Source organism: Rattus norvegicus, chromosome 3 (genome assembly GCF_021556685.1).
Source record: "Rattus norvegicus strain SHRSP/BbbUtx chromosome 3, alternate assembly SHRSP_T2T, whole genome shotgun sequence".
In the NCBI taxonomy this organism is placed as follows: domain Eukaryota; kingdom Metazoa; phylum Chordata; class Mammalia; order Rodentia; family Muridae; genus Rattus; species Rattus norvegicus.
The window spans coordinates 131,371,339-131,393,581 of record NC_141536.1 but is presented as its reverse complement, the minus strand read 5'-3'; the positions used below and the strand labels follow the sequence as shown (position 1 = coordinate 131,393,581).

At 41.2% G+C, this 22,243-nt stretch overlaps 2 protein-coding genes and 1 non-coding gene across 20 annotated transcripts in view; 2 read left to right on the top strand and 1 right to left on the bottom strand.

Moving 5' to 3' along the window:
• Positions 1–3,213, bottom strand: part of Mgme1 (mitochondrial genome maintenance exonuclease 1) — a 9,002-nt gene extending 5,789 nt beyond the window's left edge. For 2 of the 14 annotated variants that reach the window (XM_087651011.1, XM_087651015.1), the window contains exons 1-3: positions 2,866–3,193; positions 1,831–1,965; positions 1,398–1,723 (exon numbers count right to left, since the gene is read on the bottom strand). In XM_087651011.1, the coding sequence (XP_087507137.1) occupies positions 1,398–1,524 (127 nt within the window). In that variant the 5' untranslated portion in view covers positions 1,525–1,723; positions 1,831–1,965; positions 2,866–3,193. 14 annotated transcript variants of the gene reach the window in all.
• Snx5 (sorting nexin 5) lies at positions 3,011–22,243 on the top strand. 5 transcript variants are annotated; one of them, XM_087651004.1, is made up of 15 exons: positions 3,011–3,103; positions 3,337–3,419; positions 3,937–3,985; positions 11,695–11,799; positions 12,510–12,620; positions 13,566–13,687; positions 14,908–15,031; positions 15,886–15,981; positions 17,445–17,550; positions 17,639–17,714; positions 18,647–18,686; positions 18,781–18,867; positions 19,870–20,029; positions 20,860–20,945; positions 21,543–22,240. In XM_087651004.1, exons 6-15 carry the CDS (start codon positions 13,614–13,616, stop codon positions 21,591–21,593), a joined length of 900 nt encoding a protein of 299 aa, XP_087507130.1. In that variant the 5' UTR covers positions 3,011–3,103; positions 3,337–3,419; positions 3,937–3,985; positions 11,695–11,799; positions 12,510–12,620; positions 13,566–13,613; the 3' UTR covers positions 21,594–22,240.
• On the top strand, positions 7,421–7,659 carry Snord17 (small nucleolar RNA, C/D box 17). The gene has a single exon (XR_015685128.1). It is a non-coding gene; the product is annotated as a small nucleolar RNA SNORD17 (small nucleolar RNA).

Genomic DNA, 22,243 nt, shown 5'->3' with positions numbered 1-22,243 from the left:
AGCAGCCTTGGCTGTCCTGTTAGTTTACCCAAAGCACAGGCACTCTGGCTCAGGTCGCCTAGCAGCTCAAGGAGTTAAGCTGCGGGAGCATTATCTAGACACACATACAAGCACAGGCTTGCAGACAAACCCATAGGAAAGAGGAAACCAATCTCATCCGAATGGGGTAATATAAAACCATATTATGTTTGCCAAATTTACAAACACTTGAAAGGTCAGTTCTACATTAGCAAAAATTAAAACTGCTTCTGGAAAGTTACTTGGGAATTAAATGGGATTCAAGTTAGGAGGAAAATTGTTCTACTTCCTATATTCTTAGCCCTGTTGAAATTATCTGCATGTGAAAGGCTTAACAGAAATTTAACCCTGCTGGAATGAAAATTTAGAGATGCATGTTAGCCTACAGACTACTTAATGAATCAGAAGACAAAAACTTGTTAAAAATAGGAAGGGGTAGTTAAGTAGCAGAGTACGTATGTGCCTAGCATACACAAGGCTGAGCGCTATCAAGTAATAAAAAATTACTTCACCTGCTGCCATGCAATTTAATTCCCAGCTACAGAGCCATCCTGGCTAGATTCTTCACATGTATGTAACTATGAACATCTAGATTTGAGGACCCCATGTACTCAGGAACAGAGGCAGGCAGATCTCTCAGAGTCCATCCTCGTTTATAGAGTTCTAGGACAGCCAGGGCAACAAAGAGAAACCCTATCTCAAAAAACTAAAAAGGAAAGCAGAGACTAATTTAATACACCTCATGTTGTAGTGACCCCAACCATGAAATTATTTTCATTGCTACTTTATAACTCTAACTTTGCCACTGTTATGAATCGTAATGCAAATTCTCCAATGGTCTTAGGGGACCCTGTGAAAGGGCTGTTGGACTGCCAATATGATCAAAACACACTGTACCAGTAAGAACTGGTAAAACTTTTAAAAATAAGAGAGTTGAAAGTTGAAGGTTATTTAACCAGTTTCTAGTCAAGAACATTTGATCAGTTTAATTTACCAAAATATAAGCAGGGAGTGTTATGGATTGTGGCTAGCAATTGATATTGATTAGTAGAACAATGGGTAATTATTAAATTCTGAGCAAAAAAACTTTAAAAACTAGACTTTTGTCAAGAGATGGAAAAGAGTTGATAGGTTGTTTATAAATTATGTGAGTTTGTCAAATAAATTGATCTCTGTATTTCCATTTCTTTAAATGTACACTACAGTCAACGGTATCCATGAGGAGGACTGAGCAAGTTGGCAGACATGAAATGCTGTTTAATGCTATTTGAAAGTACTTCCTCAGTGAGTTTTTTTTTTTTTAAAGCCCCATTCTTTTGGCAGGCGCACTCATCTCCTAAAAACCCATGACCACATATAACCAGAAGTAAGAGAATTACTTGAAGTATATTCTGCAAATCCATCTTCTCCCAGCTCCAGAACCATCCGCTGTTTCCACCTCTCCAAAAAGAAACTCTGTTCAGATGGCATGGTATGCTGAAGGATGCGGGTCACACTGGGTATCATGTTTCTTTGCAAAGGGATCTTCAAAGGACTTGAAGAACCATTTGTGTGTGGTTTCCCGTTTTTCTCTTCATTGAAGATAGGAAACCAGTGTTGTGGAACTCTTGCCTGCTGCTCTTGCTCTGGAACTTTACACTTACTCACAGGACCATAGAGTACATCATCTTCCTTGAACAATGACTCTGGAGTCTGGACTGGGCCTCTGGACAAGACAGAACGTACTAAACGACAGTACTTTGCTTGGTCTACTGCTTCGTAAGAGCTTTTTTTCTTTTGGCTACACAAATAAGAGGAAGTGGAGAAACTCACAGGAGGGCTTGGTTTTACAGGAAATCTGTTTAAAAGTCTAAGCAGCCTGCAGATGGGCAGAAGCGGTTTCATTTTTAGACTTCGCCCCTCTTACTTTTCTCTAGTCTGTACTGTTTAAAAGTGTGCTGTTCTTATCTAAAAAAAAAAAAAAAAAAAGAGGTGGAGTTAGGTTTAAGACGTTTGATATATCAGAACCATCAAATTGAAAACCACACAAAAACAAACATTTAAAGTGCAGACACTAAACTTTTGACATTTCAAAATACAAAAAATTCATTCCCAAGAAAGATTCATCAAAATCAGAAGCAGCAGCATTTGTTTCTTTCTTTCTTTTTTTTTTTTTTCGGAGCTGGGGATCGAACCCAGGGCCTTGCGTTTGCTAGGCAAGCGCTCTACCACTGAGCTAAATCCCCAACCCCAGCAGCATTTGTTAAACGTTAATGTGTTGGCTGTTTTGGACGTGATACCCTAAATCTTTCATCTAAATATACGTGACAAGACCTGGAGGCATAGGCCAGGAAATTTAGTACTTGGGAGGCTGAGGCAGTATGAATTTGAGTCTTAAGGTTAGCTTGGCTTTGTCTGTAGAAACAAAGCAACTACAAAACCCCCCCAAACAAAACTCACAAGTCTCAATTAACAGTTTACCAATATCTATATACCAAACTCTTTACTAAATATTCTGAATGGGCATCTCTCATCTATTCCTCACACTCTTTAAAATGGGTGCTTCTGTGACCCCGTGTCGCAGGTGTCTGTAAGGCCCATCACCATTGATTCCGGAAAGTTGATCTCTCTGCAGGTTTCTCCCATGGCTGGGACAGAACAACCGTGGCTCTTCGTGCGGGAATTTGGACAGAAAAGAGACTATTTAAATACAAGCTCGGCCTGCTGCAGGGTTCTATTTGTACCTGAGATGCCACCATGCTTTTACACCCACACCGCAAACAACCTCTCGGGACCCGTACTTTTATCAGTCCCGCGCTTTCCCAAAGCGAGGCGGCCCCAGCATGCACCGCGGCGTTCACGTCTCACCCGAGAGGCGCTCTTCCTCTGAAGCAGAAGCGTGGGCACCGTCAAGCCGCGCGTTTTCGCTCTCACGAGATCTTGCGTACGTCACCGCCGGTCGCCATCTTGGACTCTGGCTGAGCAATAAATTCCGCTTGCCGCTGTGCGCGCTCTTTCTCGAGGCGTGCCTCGCTGGGAGAGGGTTCGGACCCTGCGTCCCCGTCCCGGCCCTACAGTGCTGGTGTCCGCGTGGCACGGAGCGAGGGTAGGCCCCGCGTTGCTTCTTTGCCCGGCTCCAAGATGGACGGAGCGGGGACGGGGGAGGCCGCTCTGGGGGAGCACGTGGCGTGCTACTGGCCTGCGCCCGGGGCTGCTGGGATGGTGGCGGAGTCCAGCGGCCTCCAGCCGCCGTCCGGCAGGGAGGCCGGCGGAGGCGGGGCCGCGGCCGCCCCTGAAAGGCGCCCCGGCGGCGGCCCAGCCTCTTCTTTCCTCGCACAGCCAGACGGCCCCTGCTCGAGGCCCGCGTCGCCATGGCCGCGGTTCCCGAGTTACTGGAGCAGCAGGAGGAGGATCGCAGCAAGGTGAGATCCTCCCTTCCTGGTTAACTGGGCTGGAGGTCCTGCTGGCCTCCCAGGGCTGGTTGTCCCTTTTCTGGGGTTCGGGCTGTTGGCGGTCCACAGCAAGGGAAGGGTTTGCAAGACCCGGAGGTTTTCCCCCACCCCTTTATAAATGCTTTCCAGTGGTGTCTCAGTTCACCCTCATTCTCTGACCAAGGAGAACTAGACGAGTGGGACCCCACTTCTTGAGCGCTTGACAGACGCTCTGCCAGTCATTCGACTGAGGCTAATGCTCTGAAATCCTTAGGAGCGTGTTTTTTAAAGGCTCCTAAAACTTAAATCGACTTGGTAATTGCAAAGTGGATCGGAGTTTTGTTTGCGGTTCCTGTCTCCTTTTAAGAAAATGGTTTTTCCGTTTAAAATAGTGGGGAAATTTCAATCGACAATCTGTAGCATGTTTTTTTGCAACTTAGAAAACCTAAATGTGTCTTCGTGGAAGTTGTAATTTTTAGTAAATCCTGTCTGTTGATGTAATCCTCAGGCTGCAGATATCTTGAGGACTAATGCAATAAACGGAGATTGCTATATAGGTAATAAAGGATTCTACTTTTATTGGCCTTTAAATTTGAATTTTCCCATCCGTACAGGTAGGTTATGGGTCAGTTTGTGGGCAAAATTGTCAGTAATGCAGGATAATGCAGGAGTTCTTAGGTTTTTCATAAGGACTGAATTTAGATTTTTAAAAAGTATCTTTGAATGAGCAAACTTTTTATCTAGTAAGCAAATTCGGGTCTGGAGCACCGGTTGGATTGTTCCAACAAGGGTATTGTATTGAAATAGAGCTTTGTGCGAGATGTTTTATTTCTTTACACTAGAATTTTCTTTCCCCTGGCGTGTATAATAGGTACTGGGGAGGGAGAGGCCCTGATGGCTGTTTTTTCCTCCTCCTTTTCTGGTACCCCTGTTTGTGTAGGTTGGAGCAGAATCATTTAGCTATGTAAAATCACTTGATCTCTACATTAACTGCCAGTAGAATTTTTTTTTTTTAAGTTCATCACCGATCAGCAAAAATGGACATTATTACAGGGGAGAAAATTACAACTTTCGCTTTTTCCTTTTGAGTTAAATATTGAGATAAATTACTGGTTTTAGCACATGGTTTCAATTTTGTTATCTGGTCTCTACTAGACTGGCAGATCATGTCTAGATGGCAGAAGTTATTTGAAGGAAATTTGGTATGTGTCAAAAGGGAACTGGAGTCCAACTTGGACAAATTTGTCAACTAATATATTTTGCAATTTTATTTAAATGCTCAGATAGATTATTTAGCTTGGAAGTTTTATGAAGATTGGATTCTTGAGGTTGCTCTAGTGACCAGGATCTAGTCCCTGGAGTTAAGTGATTCTAAAGACTTTGGGGTGGTAGTGGTGGTGAGAATAAAACTCCCTTTATCTCTGAGCTAGCACTGAGGATTTTGAATGCTAGTAATGTGCTTTGGCAAAGTAGGAAGGCCTAGGAGTAGAGAGTTGAGTCTGATCTAGACATTTGAATTACTGTAAAATCTTTTACCCCAAGGTGTCCTCTCTTTATACGGTGCTGGCATATGTGTCTTAACATAGAAAGCCTGTGCACTGTCAGCTCTTTAATTTGGTTCTTAGTTTTCCTTTAGTGTGGTATACAGAAGTAGAGATTTACCAAGTCTAGCTGTGATGAGGTATGTGTGTAGGTAGGGTTTCCATAGACTAGGTTGAGCATTCTCTGACAGTGTGTGTCTTGGGTTGTTTTTTTTTTTTTTCTCCCCCCCACCCCCAGCTGGGGACCGAACCCAGGGCCTTGCGCTTCCTAGGTAAGCACTCTAACCACTGAGCTAAATCCCCAGCCCCATCTTGGGGTTTTTTGAGATCAATTAGTCTAATGACTCTAATTTAGGGTAAATCAAGTGTAACAGCATTGTTTTGTGTTGGTATTCTGATTGTTCTGGATTTTCTTTCTTTTTTTTAAGTTTGAAAAGCTTGAATTTTTTTTTTTTTTTTTTTTTGACTAGATGGAATCCAGCATTTGGAGGGTGGATTTCTGGAGACCATCGTGGTTGTATGTTCCCAGGACAGCCAGTGAGAGACCCTATTAAAAAAAATCCTCTGAAAATAAATTTTCTGAAAGTTGAGCCCATTTTATAGCTCTTGTCTAGGTCTACATAATCCTACTCTAGCCATTTCTTTTTAAACTAGGGATTCTTGTTAGAGGGTTGGTGGATGTAGGAGTGGTAGCTGGTTTGTCCAACTTGAGCCAGACCTTGAACTCAGTCCTCAGTAACTACGGTCATTTGACTTTTAACTTTCACTAGGTGGTTACATGGACTTAGTGAAGGATATTTGCTCAGATTTAGTGACAGACAATTATAAATGTAACTGCTGCTGTTTTTGCCATAGATGCTGCCTTTAAGAGTTTAGACAACAGCCTTGGACTTTGATCAGTACTGTAGAAAGTCTAAGTTTATCTTTTTTGTGTGTGCAGTGAAGTTTTTCACTGTAGTCATATGACTCAGGAAGTGTGGCTTCTCAAAGCTGCCCACGCCTTAGTTCTGGATCAGCAACTTGCACATTGTGTCTTAGTGTCTGTCCCATTTGTGAATACTCTAGCAGGTTATGATGTGTTCAGTTTTTGGCTGCTGAAACTAGCCTACCCACTTAGAGGATTTTCTGGGTTTGATTTACTGTGATCTAAGTTTAATTGTTGAGATTTTGTAAGTGACAAACTCAGGCTTTCTGGCAAACCCAAGCACTGGTGTTTTGGAAGCCTGTTCTTTCCATACTAGACCTCTAACAGTTTTACTGGAGGTGGCAGTAGCCACCTCTCCTCTGTAAACATTGTCAAATGTTTGCACTAAACAGATTTGCCCTTAACGGGCTTTCTAAAATGGGGTGACATTTGCTTGCAAGGGTTTAAGTCTGATAGTTTGTGAAAGGGGAGGTAGTGTGCTACATGAAGTTTCAACTGTTGAGCATCTTTGTCCTTATCCAGATATTATGAGGAACTTTATCAAAGGAGGGTTTCTTCAAGTTCTGTCCACTTAGTGTAGCTGTTAAAACAGTACAGCTGTGTTTACTTACTGTCTTTGGGTGATGTGGGTGGTAAGTTTGGACTTTGGGAACCTGAGGTTCTTTTTGTTATAACATTCACAAAGCATTGTGAGAATTGCTATTCACCTAAAAATAGAGTAATGATTGGGTTTAAAGTCTGGTGAGTTAAAGTTGGTGAGTGTGGCTGCCTGAAATGCCTAGTATACTACTCAGGTATATATATATATAGGTGTTTGATATATATATATCAGCCTCCTAGAATAGTAGCACTGCACCACCCCACCCCACTCCCTTTTAAAATTAAGCTGTCTGAACATTGTGCTGTGTTATCAAACCTGTTGCTTGAGTAATTAAGTTAGAACGGTTTTGTGGGTATCTTGAAATAGTAAGTGTTCAAAGATGTAGTGTGGTTACAATCTTGTGACTATTTCAAGTGTTTGAGAAGACAGTTTTCATTCTTTGGGATCAGAAGGGAACTATAGGACAGTTGTAAGCTTAAGTGTTATCTAATGGAAACATTTTCTGTTTGATCTGACTTTCCAAAAGTGACTTTGTTGTTAACATATTACCCCCCCTTGGTTTCTGTTTGTTTTCATTTTTAAGTTTGTGTTGACACTTAAGGGAGTTTGTCTTCCATGTGAGTCCTGGGGATCTAAGCAGGCTTGGCCACAAGTGCCTTCTTGCTGGCCCAAACACCTATTTTCTTTTTTAAAAGATTATGAATGAGTGCTCTAACTGCATGTACACCTGCATGCCAGAAGAGGGCATTAAAACTCGTTATTGATGGTTGAACTTAGAACTTTTAGTCCCTTCTCTTAACTCTTCCCTTGGGGACCCCATTCTGGAATTGGGATATTTTATGATTATTTGAAAATAGTCCAGATAGCTAAGATCTCTTGATTACTTAAGTCAGCAATTCAGCATAGTACCCGGGCTTGCAGCCTTGTGAAATGATGATTCTGTTTATCCATTCGCTGAGTACGCTGCACTGACCTTCTTCCCAGTCCCAGTTCCTGTTCTGGGAGCTTGGGGCTGAGTAGCCTCCAACCCTGCAATCTGCAGTGTTCTACTGTGGATTGCTTGTGTGTTGGCAGACTACTACTGGTAAGAATGGCTAGTGTCGGCAGGGATGGCTCCCTCTCTGGGTTCCATCTCACCAAGATGAGTGGTGCAAATCTGATCACTTCCTGCAGCCCTTCTAGTTCCTTGTTCAGAAGTTATTTTTCACACTTATCTATTGTGTGAGTTTGCACTTCCCACTTGTTGAGGTGCAAGCATAATGGCCTGACTTGCTGAGCCATTTAAAGGGAGAGTTAAAGGACAGGGAAGGTTAGGTAGTAGAATTTTTCATAAGACTATTCCTAAGTATTATGTATTTCATAACTGTCATGTAGGTCTTTCATATCTGAATATCTGTGACAAGGTGCTTTTATTTAGATTTTACTTCTTTACTAATAAGTACTTCCTTTGGAGAAAAATTTGACTCATGAGATATCTGCTCCTTTCTAAGAAGAAAGACCATTCATAGACGACTTGGCTTCTTCATGCTCCTTGGCAAAGATTTTTCTTGGGCAGTAAAGGACTCCTTGGAGTGAACAGAATAACTGAAGGGAGGGTTCATTGTTAATATGTGCTGGGTAAGCACATTTTTCTACATTAGTAATAAGAAATGGGGAAAATCATTGAAATAGAAACAACTACTTTTTCTTTTAAGGTAAATTTCTTTGTAGTGACCAAATAGAAATAATGATTGATATTTTATACATGTCCCCCACCCCCACCAAGGTTTCTCTGTGCCACTTGTCCTAGACCAGGCTGGCTTCTGAACTCGAAATCTGGCTGCCTTCTGTCTTCCTTGGTGCTGGGATTAAAGGAATGCCACCACTGCCCGGCTCTGTATGGCTTCTTAACACTGTAAAATGGGACTAGATAACCAGCGCACTTCTGTTTATACGGCACTAGTCTAAAGCAGAACTAGAAAGCACTGTGGTGATGGAAGCAGTTTCCGGGTCTTTTTTTTTTTTTTCCTTCTGTTTTGAGGTTTTGAAGTAATGGCTTTAAAACATTTTATCGGGGCTGGGGATTTAGCTCAGTGGTAGAGCGCTTACCTAGGAAGCGCAAGGCCCTGGGTTCGGTCCCCAGCTCTGAAAAAAAAAGAACCAAAAAAAACCCAAAACATTTTATCTACTTGATGTTGGCTGGCCTCATCCCTGGTCTTTTGCGACATCCTTCTAAGTGTTGAGATTATAGACATGCACACAAAAACTTACTTTTTCAAGAAGCAATAATTAAAAGCCAGCCTGATCTGTGTAGGAAGTATGAGACCTTCCTCAAACCATAATTAGCAATGGTAAAACCCCTCACTGTGAGGTAATAGCCAGTAACTTAGTGTGCTCCAAGATTGAAGGAGAGGGACTGGCTCAGCCTGGAACAGTGCTTGCTGTTCTTTCAGAACGTAGCAGTTAAGTTTCCAGCACCCACGTCCATAGCTCATGCCCTTGACACCAGCTCCGGGGAATCTGATCTGGCCTCAGCAACAAAAGGACATACATAATAAAATTACTTTTTCTTTACAGGATTTTTGGCTATCTGAGCTGACAATACTCCAGAGTCACTAACAATCTAAAAACAAAAAACTTCAACACCAGAAACCTGGTTCTAAAGTATGCTTAACCCCTTTGAGGGGTTAATTGGGGGTGGTCTGAGACTCCTAAAAACATATAGATTGTTGTTAGTGCCCTTGGTTGTTCTAGAGGTGGAAGGTAAGTCTGTACTACTTCTGAAAACACCATGTAGTTGAGACACAGGGCCCAGAGGTCCTCTTAGCTTGAAATGACTGGAATGGAAGGAACCTCTTAGAGGACTAGCTTTCCTGGTACCATACAGATTTCCAAAAGGAGGAAAGCAGTCAGCATTCCTACAGTCATGATGCCTGTGAACAGCTTTGACCAGCATGGCATGATAACCCTGAGTGCAATATATTGGCTTGCATAATTTACTAATGGTTCTTTAGTTAAACTTAGGATTCCCTGGAGAAGGAAACAGTGCTTGAGATTGGAAACCTAGCAACATACCCAGACCTAGTGAAATCATAAATCTTGGGAAGAAAAACCCATAAATGATACTTAACTACATTCGAAATATTTTTTCCTACTAACCACAGGTATGTGTAGCTCTCACCCCTATGCAGTAGAAAGACTTACAGAAAAATCATAACTAATGAAAATGCAGAGTTATGGAGGCCAATCACAACTGCTACATCTGCAATATAACTAAGGCTCTTGGATTATTGCAGAAAGGGGGGCAACAAGATTATAAGAGCCAGTGGGATGGGGGGTATGTATGCTGTATGTGAAAAACTACACCTGTGAAGTCTCGCTAGTATATCTGCTTAAATATGATCTGAACAATAGGCATGCTAACAACAGGAGGGAATTTCAGGAGCCCTCAACCCTACACAAAGAAGTTCAGACAACTAAGGAATGCCGAGAGTGGAATAAATAAATATTCCGCCCTGTGGAGGAAAACACCAAATGGCCAGCCCTGAAAACATAAAAGTAACATGCGTGGATAGACTGAGCAAGTTGTGCTTGTATTTAGGAGTGTATGTAATGTAACAATAATGAAAAGGGTGGCCATTAATATGAATAATAAGGCGTATTATAGGAGTGTTTGGAGGAAGGGGGGAGGGGTATAATTATAACTTTAAAGATGTGTGAGAGAAGGGTGACAGGAAGCCTACCACCCTTTTATCCTTTGGCCTGGTTTATTTAGCAAAAAGGCTTTGGACTGCTGGGTGTTGGCTTTGCTGACTAAGCATAAACAGGAATGCTGAAGTTTTCATCCTACTTGGTGATTCCAGAATGAGGATACAAGTGCTGACATAGAAGATCTAACACTGCACAACTTTACTGCTGGTTGCAGCTATAAGTGGTAGGAGCTATATAATACACCCTTTTGTGGTTGTCTGTGAGAAGATTAAAACCAGATGGTAGTTATTCAGTGGCGGGCACTTCATTGTCACTTTGCCTGTAGTACTTAAGAGAAACCTGCTCCCTGTCCCCTTTGACCTACTATATAATTCCAAAAGTAGCCCGTGAGTTTCTATAGACAACTGAATTTGCTTGGCTAATATGAGCAAAAGTGAATGAATTATCAGCATATAGCACTGTGATTCTCAGCCTTTGTGGTCTCATCAGAGAGTTATATTACAATTCATAATAGCAATGTTAGTTATGAAATAATGATGGAATAATTTTATGGTTGGGGGGTCACCACAGCAGGAGGAACTGTATTAAAGGATTGCAATTATAGGATGGTTGAAAACCACCCATATAGCATATTAACTAAAAAGGCTAGAAACTAGGTTTTCTAACTTATTTAAGGGTGAGGAAATAAAAAGTTAGGCTGGGAGGTACATACCTTTAATCCCATGCCTTTAATCCTGTCAGAGGCAGGTGGATCTGAGTTTAAGGACAGCTAGGACTGCTACACAGATAAGTCCTGCCTCTAAAAACAAGAAAATAAGAAAATGGATATTCAGAAGTATGGACATTATTGCTGAATTCTAGAAAATACACTGTAGCCTGACTGCCCTGTCTATCTACCAGTGCTAACATTTCTAAAGCCTGACATTTGGCTTTATTCCTCTCCATCTGACTATAACAATTTGGAAAGATGGAGTGGCCAGTTTGCCTTTGCAATTTGTATATTACTTTTTAGAGGCTGTATCTACTTAACACTTACAAAAGGAAGGTTGCTTACCATAAGTGCCAGAACTAAGCAAAATTGTGATCCCTTGGCCTTCTGACTTCCAAATATGGCCAGCCTCTTAACATTATTATCTAGTTATCAGGAAATTCATGTTTTATAGGTAAGCTTATGGTTCTGTGTTGGTTCATATATGTATATGTGTATGTATGTATATATATATATATATATATATGTAGAGCTGTTTTGATGTGCATGTTACTTAGCCACAGGTTGTCTACAGGAATTTTATGTGTTTGGGAGACAGGTTTTCTCTAGCTCTGGCTAACCTTGAACTCAGAGATCTTTTGAGTGCTGGGTTAAAGGCTTGTACCAGCGTTTTGATCTTTAGAGGATTTGACCTGTAGTTAGCCTGCCATGGGTCACATCATTGAAGAATACTTGCTGGTTCACCTTCTCCAGTGGGAAATGATTTCTGAACATGAAACTAATATTAAAATGTATTTCAGTTGAGGTCTGTGTCTGTGGACCTGAATGTTGACCCATCGCTTCAGATTGACATACCTGATGCACTCAGTGAGAGAGATAAGGTCAAGTTTACAGTTCACACCAAGGTGAGTGATGAAAATGACTACTGGTGCTGGGCCCATTTTTAGCAGGGTGGGAGAAATTTTTTTCTCTTTTTTTTTTAAAGATTTATTTATTATATATAAATACACTAGCTGTTCGGACACACCAGAAGAGGGCATCAGATCTCTTTACAGGTGCTTGTGAGCCACCATGTGGTTGCTGGGATTTGAACTCCAGATCCCTGGAAGAGCAGTCAGTGCTGTTAACTGCTGAGCCATCTCCAGCCAGGAGATTTCTTGAGCTGAAGTGGCCACTTCCTAGGCACAGTGTGGCATACTGCTGAGAACTTGAACTTCTATCTTGCTTGGGACCTCCATGTGTGCTGTGCTTCAGTCCCTTCTGGAATGGAGCCCTCAACAGGCAAATGTGCAGCCAGTTTGCATTTGCACATGAGGCAAATCACTGGTGTGAAAAGGAAACCAAGGACAATTTCCAGAACCATAGTAAACTGTACTAAGACACTGGGAAATATGGTACTTGCTGTTCTGTTTTTTATAACCTGGGGGAGGTTCAGGCTCAAAGTTGTCTCTTACTAGTATAATCTTCATATACAGCAAGCTTTAAAACGCCTTGTGGAAAGAATTTCCTAGAGGTATGAATGTCTAAGCTTACCTAGGGTTATTAACTTTAGATCATATATTGTTGTACTCCTTGGGTTTTGCTGTGTCTAAAGCCATTTTATATCTCTTTACAGACCACACTGCCCACATTTCAGAGCCCAGAGTTTTCTGTTACAAGGCAACATGAAGACTTTGTGTGGCTGCATGACACTCTTACTGAAACAACAGATTATGCCGGGCTTATCGTGAGTTCATTTTAGAAAAGAAATAAGCTATTTTCTTGTGCCTTTTTGAGTAAAGAGGCCACATATTTTACCATGGTTTGAATTAAGTGTATGTGTCTGTCCAGGTGAGTGGGTGCCTACAAGTCAGATCTCCTGGAGACAGTGATTTCTAGCAAATGTCAGAATTGGAACATGCAGTAAAATGCCTCAATAGTACTTAGGGTGAAGGAGACAGTTGGCAGAACTTTTTGGCTAGTTTTTAAATGAATTCAAATAAACAAATGTCCTGCTGGGCAGAATTAAGAATCTGCCCAGTAGTGATTTCTGATTCTTTGGCATGAGATTTCATGCCCCAAGATGACCTGAATTTGAGTTTCCTCAGAATGGTGTTAATTCTAAAATAAATTTGTTTTTGTGATATGGAGGATCAAACCTAGGGCCTTAAACATTAGATAGGAGCTGCCTCTAATTTGGATCTCCAGCACCAATACTCAAATCTTTGGAAGTAGGGGGAAATTCCTGTGGATGTGAAGGCTTGTTCTGATTTAGTTATTCATTGTTAGCATTAATTGTACCTGTTTTAAGCTGACAGCAAAGAAATGTATGTGCACTATGAAGTTTTGCCAGTTGTCTAAAACTGAAGAGATAGCAATTTGTGCTCAAACATGGGAGATTGTTTTTTAAGACAGGGTTTCTCTGTATTTGTGGCTGTCTTGGAATTTACTCTTGTAACCAGGCTGGGCTGGCTTTGAACTCAAAGAAATGCCTACTTCTGCTGGGATTAAAGGAATATGCCACCATGCCCAGCATGGGATAGTTCCTTTTTAGAAAGTCAGGAAGAATAAGGTTTGCATGAAAAGAGCTGACTTAGCTCCAGTGGGGTGGCCATATGAACTGGCAGGTGAGGTGCAGCCACCATCGGCACTGGCTGGGATAGGGCACTCAGATTCCTTGCCTCTGCTACAGATCCCTCCTGCTCCTACAAAGCCAGACTTTGATGGCCCTCGAGAGAAGATGCAGAAACTGGGAGAAGGTGAAGGATCTATGACAAAAGAAGAATTTGCCAAGATGAAGCAAGAACTGGAAGCGTGAGTAAATTTTCTTGAGCTTTGCCTTGTGAAAAATACATATTCAGAAGAAACAGTTGAAAAACCTGATATTAAAAATGTAACCATTGGTTGCCTCATGCTGGTTCCTAAAACTACATTTTATAGTTTGACCTGTTACATGATGTGCTTTTGGAACTTTGCTGATGGATTGTAGCAGATGCTGTTTACAAAGTGTTCTCAATGACCACATAAGAGAGGGGGCATGTTGACAAATTACAACAGATCTTAAACTTTGCACAAAAAAGCATTCAGGTAGTTATGAAACAAAACATAGTATAATGCTGTTTAACTGTCTGAAAGGTTAAGAGAAAAATACTGTACACATTTTCTCCTTAAACTTTATATATATACATTTTTTAAAAGATTTATTCATTTATTATATATAAGTACACTGTAGCTGTCTTCAGACACACCAGAAGAGGGCATCAGATCTCTTTACAGATGGTTGTGAGCCACCATGTGGTTGTTGGGAATTGAACTCAGGACATCTGGAAGAGCAGTTGGTGCTCTTAACCGCTGAGCCATCTCTCCAGCCCTTTTTTTTTTTTAAGTGTGTATATGTCCGAGCACCTGGCTCAGAAGTACTCTTTCAACTATTAGCCTGCTATAATCAGTGCCTTTTCGTCAGGCCTGCGCTAACAGTATGTTCATGTCCTTGAGAATGAAAGGTTTCTTTTTTATTTAACTTTTTAAAAAAAGTTTTATATGGTAGTACACTGTGGCTGTTTTCAGACACACCAGAAGAGGGCATCGGATACCATTAACAATGGTTGAGGGGTTGGGGATTTAGCTCAGTGGTAGAGCGCTTGCCTAGGAAGCGCAAGGCCCTGCGTTCGGTCCCCAGCTCCGAAAAAAAAAATGGTTGAGCCCACCAACCGTGTGGTTGCTGGGAATTGAACTCAGGACCTCTGGAGGAGCAATCAGTACTCTTAACTGCTGAGCCATCTTGCCCTTGTGGATCATAGCAGTAATTGCATGTAGGTTTAGTTTCTCAGACTTAAAGCAAATTGGATTACAGTGGCTTTTTTTTTTTTTTTCTTCTTTGGTTCATTCCACAATTACCAGGTTGTTTAAGTCCAGTCTAGTTGCATTGTTTTTCCAGTGACCATGAGCAGAAGAGTGGGATTAAATAAGGAAGTGAGCTGTATTGGACAGGAATTGAGCAATGCAAGCTGAGTTCTTTGCACATGTCTTTTCAGTGAGTATCTCGCTGTCTTTAAGAAGACTGTGTCCTCACATGAAGTCTTTCTTCAGCGGCTTTCTTCTCACCCTGTTCTCAGTAAAGACCGAAACTTCCATGTTTTCTTGGAATATGATCAGGATGTAAGGCAATTTTTCTGTTTTCATGCTTGAAAATAATGAGCTTCTTGTGTTTGCATTTATTGTTACAGAAAAAGTGGGAAAAACACCTTTTCTTCCTTTTTAGATACATTAAAGTTCACTTTCTAAAAACTACTGAAAGAACATTGACCCACCACCCACTACCCCGCAAACTGATTTTCTTCCTTCTGTTTAATTTGTTGGAAGAAATTGAAATATATGTATCTTTACTTCAGGTTATTGGCTTTTTTAAAAAAGATTTATTTGTTATATAATAAATACGCTGTATTTATAAGTAAATGTATAGTTAAATAATATATAATAAGTACCCTATAGGTGTCTTTAGACACACCAGAAGAGGGCATCAGATCTCATTACAGATGGTTGTGGGCCACCAAGTGGTTGTTGGGATTTGAACTCAGGACCTCTGAAAGAGCAGTCAGTGCTCTTAACTGCTGAGCCATCTCTCCAGCCCTTGGCTTCTTCCTAACATGCCTTTTCACATATGAAGCAAGCCCCAACTTCCACATGACTTTAACCCCAGAAGATCTGTGAGTTGGAGGCCAGTTTACATAGTGAGTTCTAAGGCAACTAGGGCTACAAGGTGAGACACTTTCTAGAAAAGAATATCTTTAAATTCTTGTGCCCAGTAGTAGTGGAATCAAGCAGTAGCTCTTCAGAGACCTCTGGGTCTTGGTGCCACCATGATTCAGAATGTTGGGCTAGATGCTTGAAATATGATCTGTATTTGTTCTTAGCTACTTAATATTTTAGATGTTACTTGTGATTACTTGATTAAAAGATGCTAACAGAAACAGATGCCATGTCATAAAATGTTTTGGAATTTCCTTCCTTAGCTAAGTGTTAGGCGGAAAAATACCAAGGAGATGTTTGGAGGCTTTTTTAAAAGTGTTGTGAAGAGCGCTGATGAGGTCCTTTTTTCTGGAGTTAAGGTAAGGCATGGGCAGTTTCAGGAATTCTTGCTTTCATAGAAATAGGTAGCTTTTATTTGGAGGGGAGTGTTATATAACAGGTGTTAACTCTTAGGAAATGGTTGCTTTTATCTACTTTTGCTTTTTCCAGTCCGAATTTCTCTGTAGCTCCTGGAACTCTTTTCTTTTAAAGATCAGAGTGGCCTTGAACTCAGCTCCACCTACCTCTGCCTAGGGGGTGCTGGGATCAGAGGTGTTCACCTCCATGCATGGCAACTTTGATTTCTTTCCTCAGAATACTTTCTCCAACATGGAATTTGGGGGTGAGGGGGTCCTTGAGTCTTGTTTTTTTAGGATGTAGGGTGCTCATTTATGAAAAAGAATAAGCATGGACTCAGGTCTGTGAACCTTAGTATTAGGTGAAGGTGGCCTGTTTCTAATGAAAACAGTAAGGGTTGGGGGTAGCTCTGCCTCATGCCTGCAAGCCAGAGTGGGCTGCCAGCCATGGGTGATGTGGAAATGTATGGCTTAGCTGACAAGTATTAGAACTGATCTTTCTGAGATGAGGACTCAACTAGGCAGCCTTGGCTGGCCTGGATCTACCTGCTTTTTCCTCACAAGTACCAAGATTAAAGGTGTGTGCCACCAGACCTTGTGGGATAAGTCTTATTTACATGCTATGAACTTGGTATAAAGAAGAAGTGTTTACTAATGGTATATTAAAGTAGTGGTTTTTAGATTGTGTTAAGATTGAAGTTAATATTGTGTGCTTGGCCTTTTGTTGAGGAATGTAAAATGATTTTGACAATTATCTGGTATCTGGACTTGATTAGTGGAGCCCAGAACACAGGTGCTAAGTCAAAAGGGAAGGTTGGAAATGGTGTTTCTTAGGCAATATTTTATGGGTTTTGTGTGTGTGCATTGTTGGTTTGTTGCTGTTGGCAAAGACTTACCAGGAATGCCTAATTGTTAGTCTCAAATCAGCCAAATTAAAAAGAAAAGCAAGCCCATTGGACACACATGGTATCAAAGCTAGGTCAAGGAGGCAACGTCTCACCTGACATGCACTAGAGTAATTATTGGCTTGTGGAGGATGTCCGTATTTACTTGCCATTCGTAAACTTAAATGACTTCTGTGCCAATTTAATCTGTTAGCCCCTGATTGTTTTTGTCAGTTGTGTTAGGATAATCTAGTCTGTACAGGTTAAACTTAGGTGACCATTTTGTTTGGTTTGGGGGTAGGTTCTCATTGTTCCATCCAAGGCAGACTAGATTCTTTAGTCACCTCCTCAGCCATGAATGTGCCAGATACCTGTGTTTTCTCTAATATACATATCCCCCTTTTCTTTTTTTTTTTCCGAAGCTGGGGATCGAACCCAGGGCTTTGTGCTTGCTAGGCAAGCACTCTACCACTGAGCTAATCCCCAACCCCTTCATATCCCTATTTTTGACATTTTGGTTCACGCCCTTTTTCCTTCTTTTAGGAGGTGGATGACTTCTTTGAGCAAGAGAAGAACTTCCTTATTAACTATTACAACAGGATCAAGGACTCCTGTGCTAAAGCGGACAAGATGACCAGATCTCACAAAAGTAAGTAATGCCTTTACTCACTTGGTTACTTACACAGCTGTGATGTGTGCCTACTGTGCTCAGATACAGTATCTGCTCATTTCTCCAGATGTTGCTGATGATTACATCCACACTGCAGCCTGCTTGCATAGCCTGGCCTTAGAAGAGCCCACAGTCATCAAAAAGTGAGTCTTGTGTGCTGAGGTGTAGGTGTAAGCAGAGCACTTCCCTAGCTCACGCAAGGCCCTCAGTTCAAACCAATGAACTCACTAAAGGTGCACGTTCCTGCACGTCTTACCCAGGAGGCAGGAGAATCAAATACTCAAGGTGATCCTTGGTTGTGGCAAGTCTGAGTGAGCTATATGAGACCCTATCCCTTTTTCCTTTTCATTTGTTTTTTGAGGCAGGGTTTCTCTTAGCCCAGGCTGACCTCAGACTTAGATCTGTCAGCTTCTACCTCTCAGTAGCTTGTTTGAATATTTATCCTGGAACACAAGATTAGCAAATGTGGTTTCCAAATCTAGTTTCTAGCATCCGAGGCTCAAGCGACCTTCCCTTGTTCATGAAGGTGTTCTTTGGTTATCTTTGGCTCTTTGTTTGGTGCTTTTTAAATTTGTGTTTGTCCTGGGCTTTTTGGGTGTGAGATAATATTTTTTCTTACACTTTTTGTAACCTTAGACTTGGAAGTTTGAGACAATTGAATGACAGGCGAAATAAGTGCAATCTATTGTTTTGTGGCACCTGTCATTGCAAAATCTTTGCACTGATTTTGGTTAAAGTGACATTTTGGATTGGATCATCTCTAGACAAGATGATTGAGGCTGATAAGTAAACTATTGTAATATCCTCATTCTTTGCTGTTTGAAGTAGCTACTCTGGTAAATTCACCTGTTCAGGTTTTTTTTGAGACAGTTTCTGTGTAGCCCTGACTGTCCTGGAACTCATTCTGTAGACCAGGCTGCTTCTATCACCTGGATGCTGGCATTAAAGGCATGTACTACCAGTGCAAGCCCTATAATTCTCGACTGTAGTGGTCATCCGTGTTTTAAGAGTTTTGATAAGTTTATTTATCATAGAGAGCTAAGACCTTGAACTGTGACCTTCTGTATACTTTCAGGTACCTGTTGAAAGTTGCAGAGCTATTTGAAAAACTTAGGGTAAGAAGTTTTGTTTTGGCCTTGGTAGCATTTAGTTAAGGTACATAGATTTCTGCCTGGGTGGTGACTGGTGACCTTTGTTTGTTTAAAATAGAAAGTGGAAGGTCGAGTCTCATCAGATGAAGATTTAAAACTGACAGAGCTCCTCCGATACTACATGCTCAACATAGAGGCTGCAAAGGTAAGGTAGAATTATCCAGCCCTTAGCACTAGTTCATCTTGCCATGACCAGAAATTTAATGCTTAAAATAATCCCTTTGTGTTAGAAAGGAATGTCGCTTTATTTCGAGGTACACTTTTTGCAGTATTTCGTGTGTGCATGTGAAGACCTGAAAACAAACAACCTTGTGGGTTTTCCCTCATTGCCACACAATTTTTACTCCCTAGTAAAACGGGTCATTTCCTACATTTCAGAAATTTTAGGTTTTGTGTTATATTAGAAATAAATATTTCCTTATTTCCAGCTAGGTGGTTCCTTGGTACTGATTTCCAAAAATGGGATTTGTGGGGCAGGCTCTTGTGTTCCTCTATCTAGGTCATGGCTCAGTGGCATTCTCCTGAACACCATCAGCAGTAAATAAACATGTTTGAAATGCTGAGTTTCATTTTCTGAAATATCTTCAGTTACTGATTCAACTAGAAGGAAGTTTTTGTGTAGATAAAGATTATGAATGATCTTTAAAACGTCAAGAATTCAGTAACCTCATTTTGGAGGTCGAGTTTGTTTTACTATTTCCCTCTCTGCCCCTGCTGCTGGGGACCAGACCCAGAGAATGCTAAGAAAGTACTGTATTAATAAGTGATACCAGTCTCTTGTGACAATTTAAGATTATCCTGGATAAAGGGCTAGAGAGATGGCTTAGCAGTTAAGAGTTTGATATTTTATACCCATATCAGGTGCCTTAGAAACAACTGCCTGTGCCTCCAGCTCTAGGGATCTGGTGCCTCCAGACTCGTGTGTACAGTTATTTCCACATAGTTACAAAAATAAAATCTTTATGCAAGATAGAGAAATGGGCTAAAGTCTTGCCATTTGCCATTTCAAAACTGTCGACACTATGGATGCTTTCTAGACTTTAAGTGCATGTGTCTATTGTGTACATATGTCTAGACATTTTCAGTGTGTGATTCTCTTTGTTCTTTGGAGATTTTTACATCATGACTTCAATCATTTTCTTTCCAGGATCTCCTATACAGACGCACAAAGGCCCTAATTGACTATGAGAATTCAAACAAAGCTTTGGACAAGGCCCGGTTAAAAAGCAAAGATGTCAAGTTGGCAGAGACTCATCAGCAGGAATGCTGCCAGAAGTTTGAACAGCTTTCTGAATCTGCAAAAGAAGGTTGAGCATTTCTTGTGTAGTTAGTTCTCATTTGGGAACGAGTAGTATGAATGTAAAACCCCATAGGCTGGGGTAAGAGCTCTAATAAGCAGCCTCCCTAGCATTTGTGAGACTAGGCTTGTTCCCAGCAACACAGGAAAGATGGATTATAACACTAGAGAAAACTCAACTGTTTCTGTTGGGGGTGGGGGCTGGAGAGTAGGCTTCAGTTGACGCCCCTTCATGGTCTGAGCATGGGCAGGAATGTGAGTGCATAAATGCATGCACACAATAATGGGGTAATCATAAAGGACACTAGTATATTAGAGTTATGAACTGAGGAAAAGCAATGTGGGAGGTGGGAGAGAATTCATGCTTCAACATCAGAGACAATAGTGGGTAATCTGAAAGGAATCAGTGAGGCAGAAATGGGATCTTCGATTAACATGCTTCCCAGATGAGATCCTGGTCTGAAGATGTGATACCAGCAATGTTGAAGAAAGGCTAGAATGTGAGGGTATGGTCTTTTCCTGGGAGGATCTCATGTATCTTGCTTGGGTGGACATGAAACAAAATTAGAACAAATACTAGATTTTCCTCATGTATAGATGTAATTATGATAGGACAGTGAACTTGACTCGTACCCTCAAGTTGTATAAGAAAGCATGGTCATTCGTCTAACCTGGCAGCTGTGATGAGTACTGCAGCTCTGGGCAGTCTTGAGCTACAGTGGTTCTAGTGTGTCCTGCCTGGCATCAGGTCATTTGTGAAAGGGGTATTTGGGTGCTGTAATGGGTGGGAAAATTGAAATTTCTTGTAGTTTGGTAAACTTTAACTCTTTGTTCCCATAGAGCTGATAAACTTCAAACGGAAGAGAGTGGCAGCATTTCGAAAGAACCTAATTGAAATGTCTGAACTGGAAATAAAGCATGCCAGAGTAAGTTGGCTGTCACCACACCCACAGGCCCGACAGCCCCTGCTCTGGTTATTGTTAGTGATCTCTAGTTAACCGTGTGTGGTAGTGCAAACCTTAGCATGCTGAACTCACTGAAGCCCACTTCTGCCTGTTAAGTGTTAGGACTGAGAGTAAAAACTAAAAATGCTGTTCATTTTCCTGTGGGGCATACTCACTGGTGGCTCAGCTAAGAAATAGCACATGCTTGATCCTGGTTCTTAGTTGAACTGTGGGTTAAAAATTGTGATATCTGCGAAGGTTCTCAGTGCAGGACATAGGTTTGGTTTCCAGTATCAGCAATCCATGGACGGAGGTTTTTGACAGTTACTGGCCTTTTTAAATATTGTGCAATACAGCACCAAGTGCTTAGGCAAATTTGTAATTGGGGTCTTGTAGAAATGGGTTTGGGCCTGGAAACCTCTGCCTGGCAGGGTGTGCGCAGTGCTAGGTAGTTGTACCTTGGAATTTCATGGAGAATTTGTCGGTCTGGTTTGGTTACTTTTCAGATTCAGAGTTCATGAGGAAAGCTGTATCTGGATTTATTTCACTCATTTCTTTCCCCCTCCCCCTTTTTCCTAGAACAATGTCTCCCTGTTGCAGAGCTGCATTGATTTATTCAAGAACAACTGACCTGTCTTTACTCTGGAGGACGCCAATGTGAAAGCCAGCATCACTTGCACTTAAATCATTACTGCTAAAGAAATAGCTTTGACTAGTTTAAAATCATGTGAATAAATATTTTGATTTCTAAAAATCTTAACACTTAACCATGTTGGTTTAAAAATATTTTCATTGCATGTTACTTGGACATAATTAATCCTTTTCTTATGCATTTAATACCTCAGAGTAGGTAGAATCTAATGATTCTCCTATAGATGTCAGGAATGACTGATAACTGGTATAGAGATGTGTGCCTTCTGGGATTGAGAAGCAATAGCCTGGCCCTTGTCTGTCTCAATATTTCCTGTGCCCCTACAGACATGTCAGGTTCGAATTACAACACATGGGAACTGTTTGTGGGCTGGTGGTAGACACTCTGTTCTTTAATTAGGTAGATTTTGCGCCCTCTTGTCAAGATCACTTCAGATGCTTGTACAGTAACAAGCGAGAAGACCTGATGTCTTTATACATCCTTACAGCTCCATTTTTGTAACTGGGATATAAATAACTTGAGAGAAAAGGAGAATCTAGGGTTCTTAACACTCCCTGATGGTGGGGCATGTGTGTTTGTGCTTTGGATGTTTTTATAAAGTATGTAATAAAAATAATCCATGTTACCA

Excerpts from the sequence above, each read along its gene's own strand:
- Snx5 (XM_087651004.1), top strand. The coding sequence starts at position 13,614 with ATGCAGAAACTGGGAGAAGGTGAAGGATCTATGACAAAAGAAGAATTT. Across the intron at positions 18,687-18,780 it reads AGCTATTTGAAAAACTTAGG|AAAGTGGAAGGTCGAGTCTC; the intron begins GTAAGAAGTTTT and ends TGTTTAAAATAG. Across the intron at positions 20,030-20,859 it reads TTCTGAATCTGCAAAAGAAG|AGCTGATAAACTTCAAACGG; the intron begins GTTGAGCATTTC and ends TTGTTCCCATAG.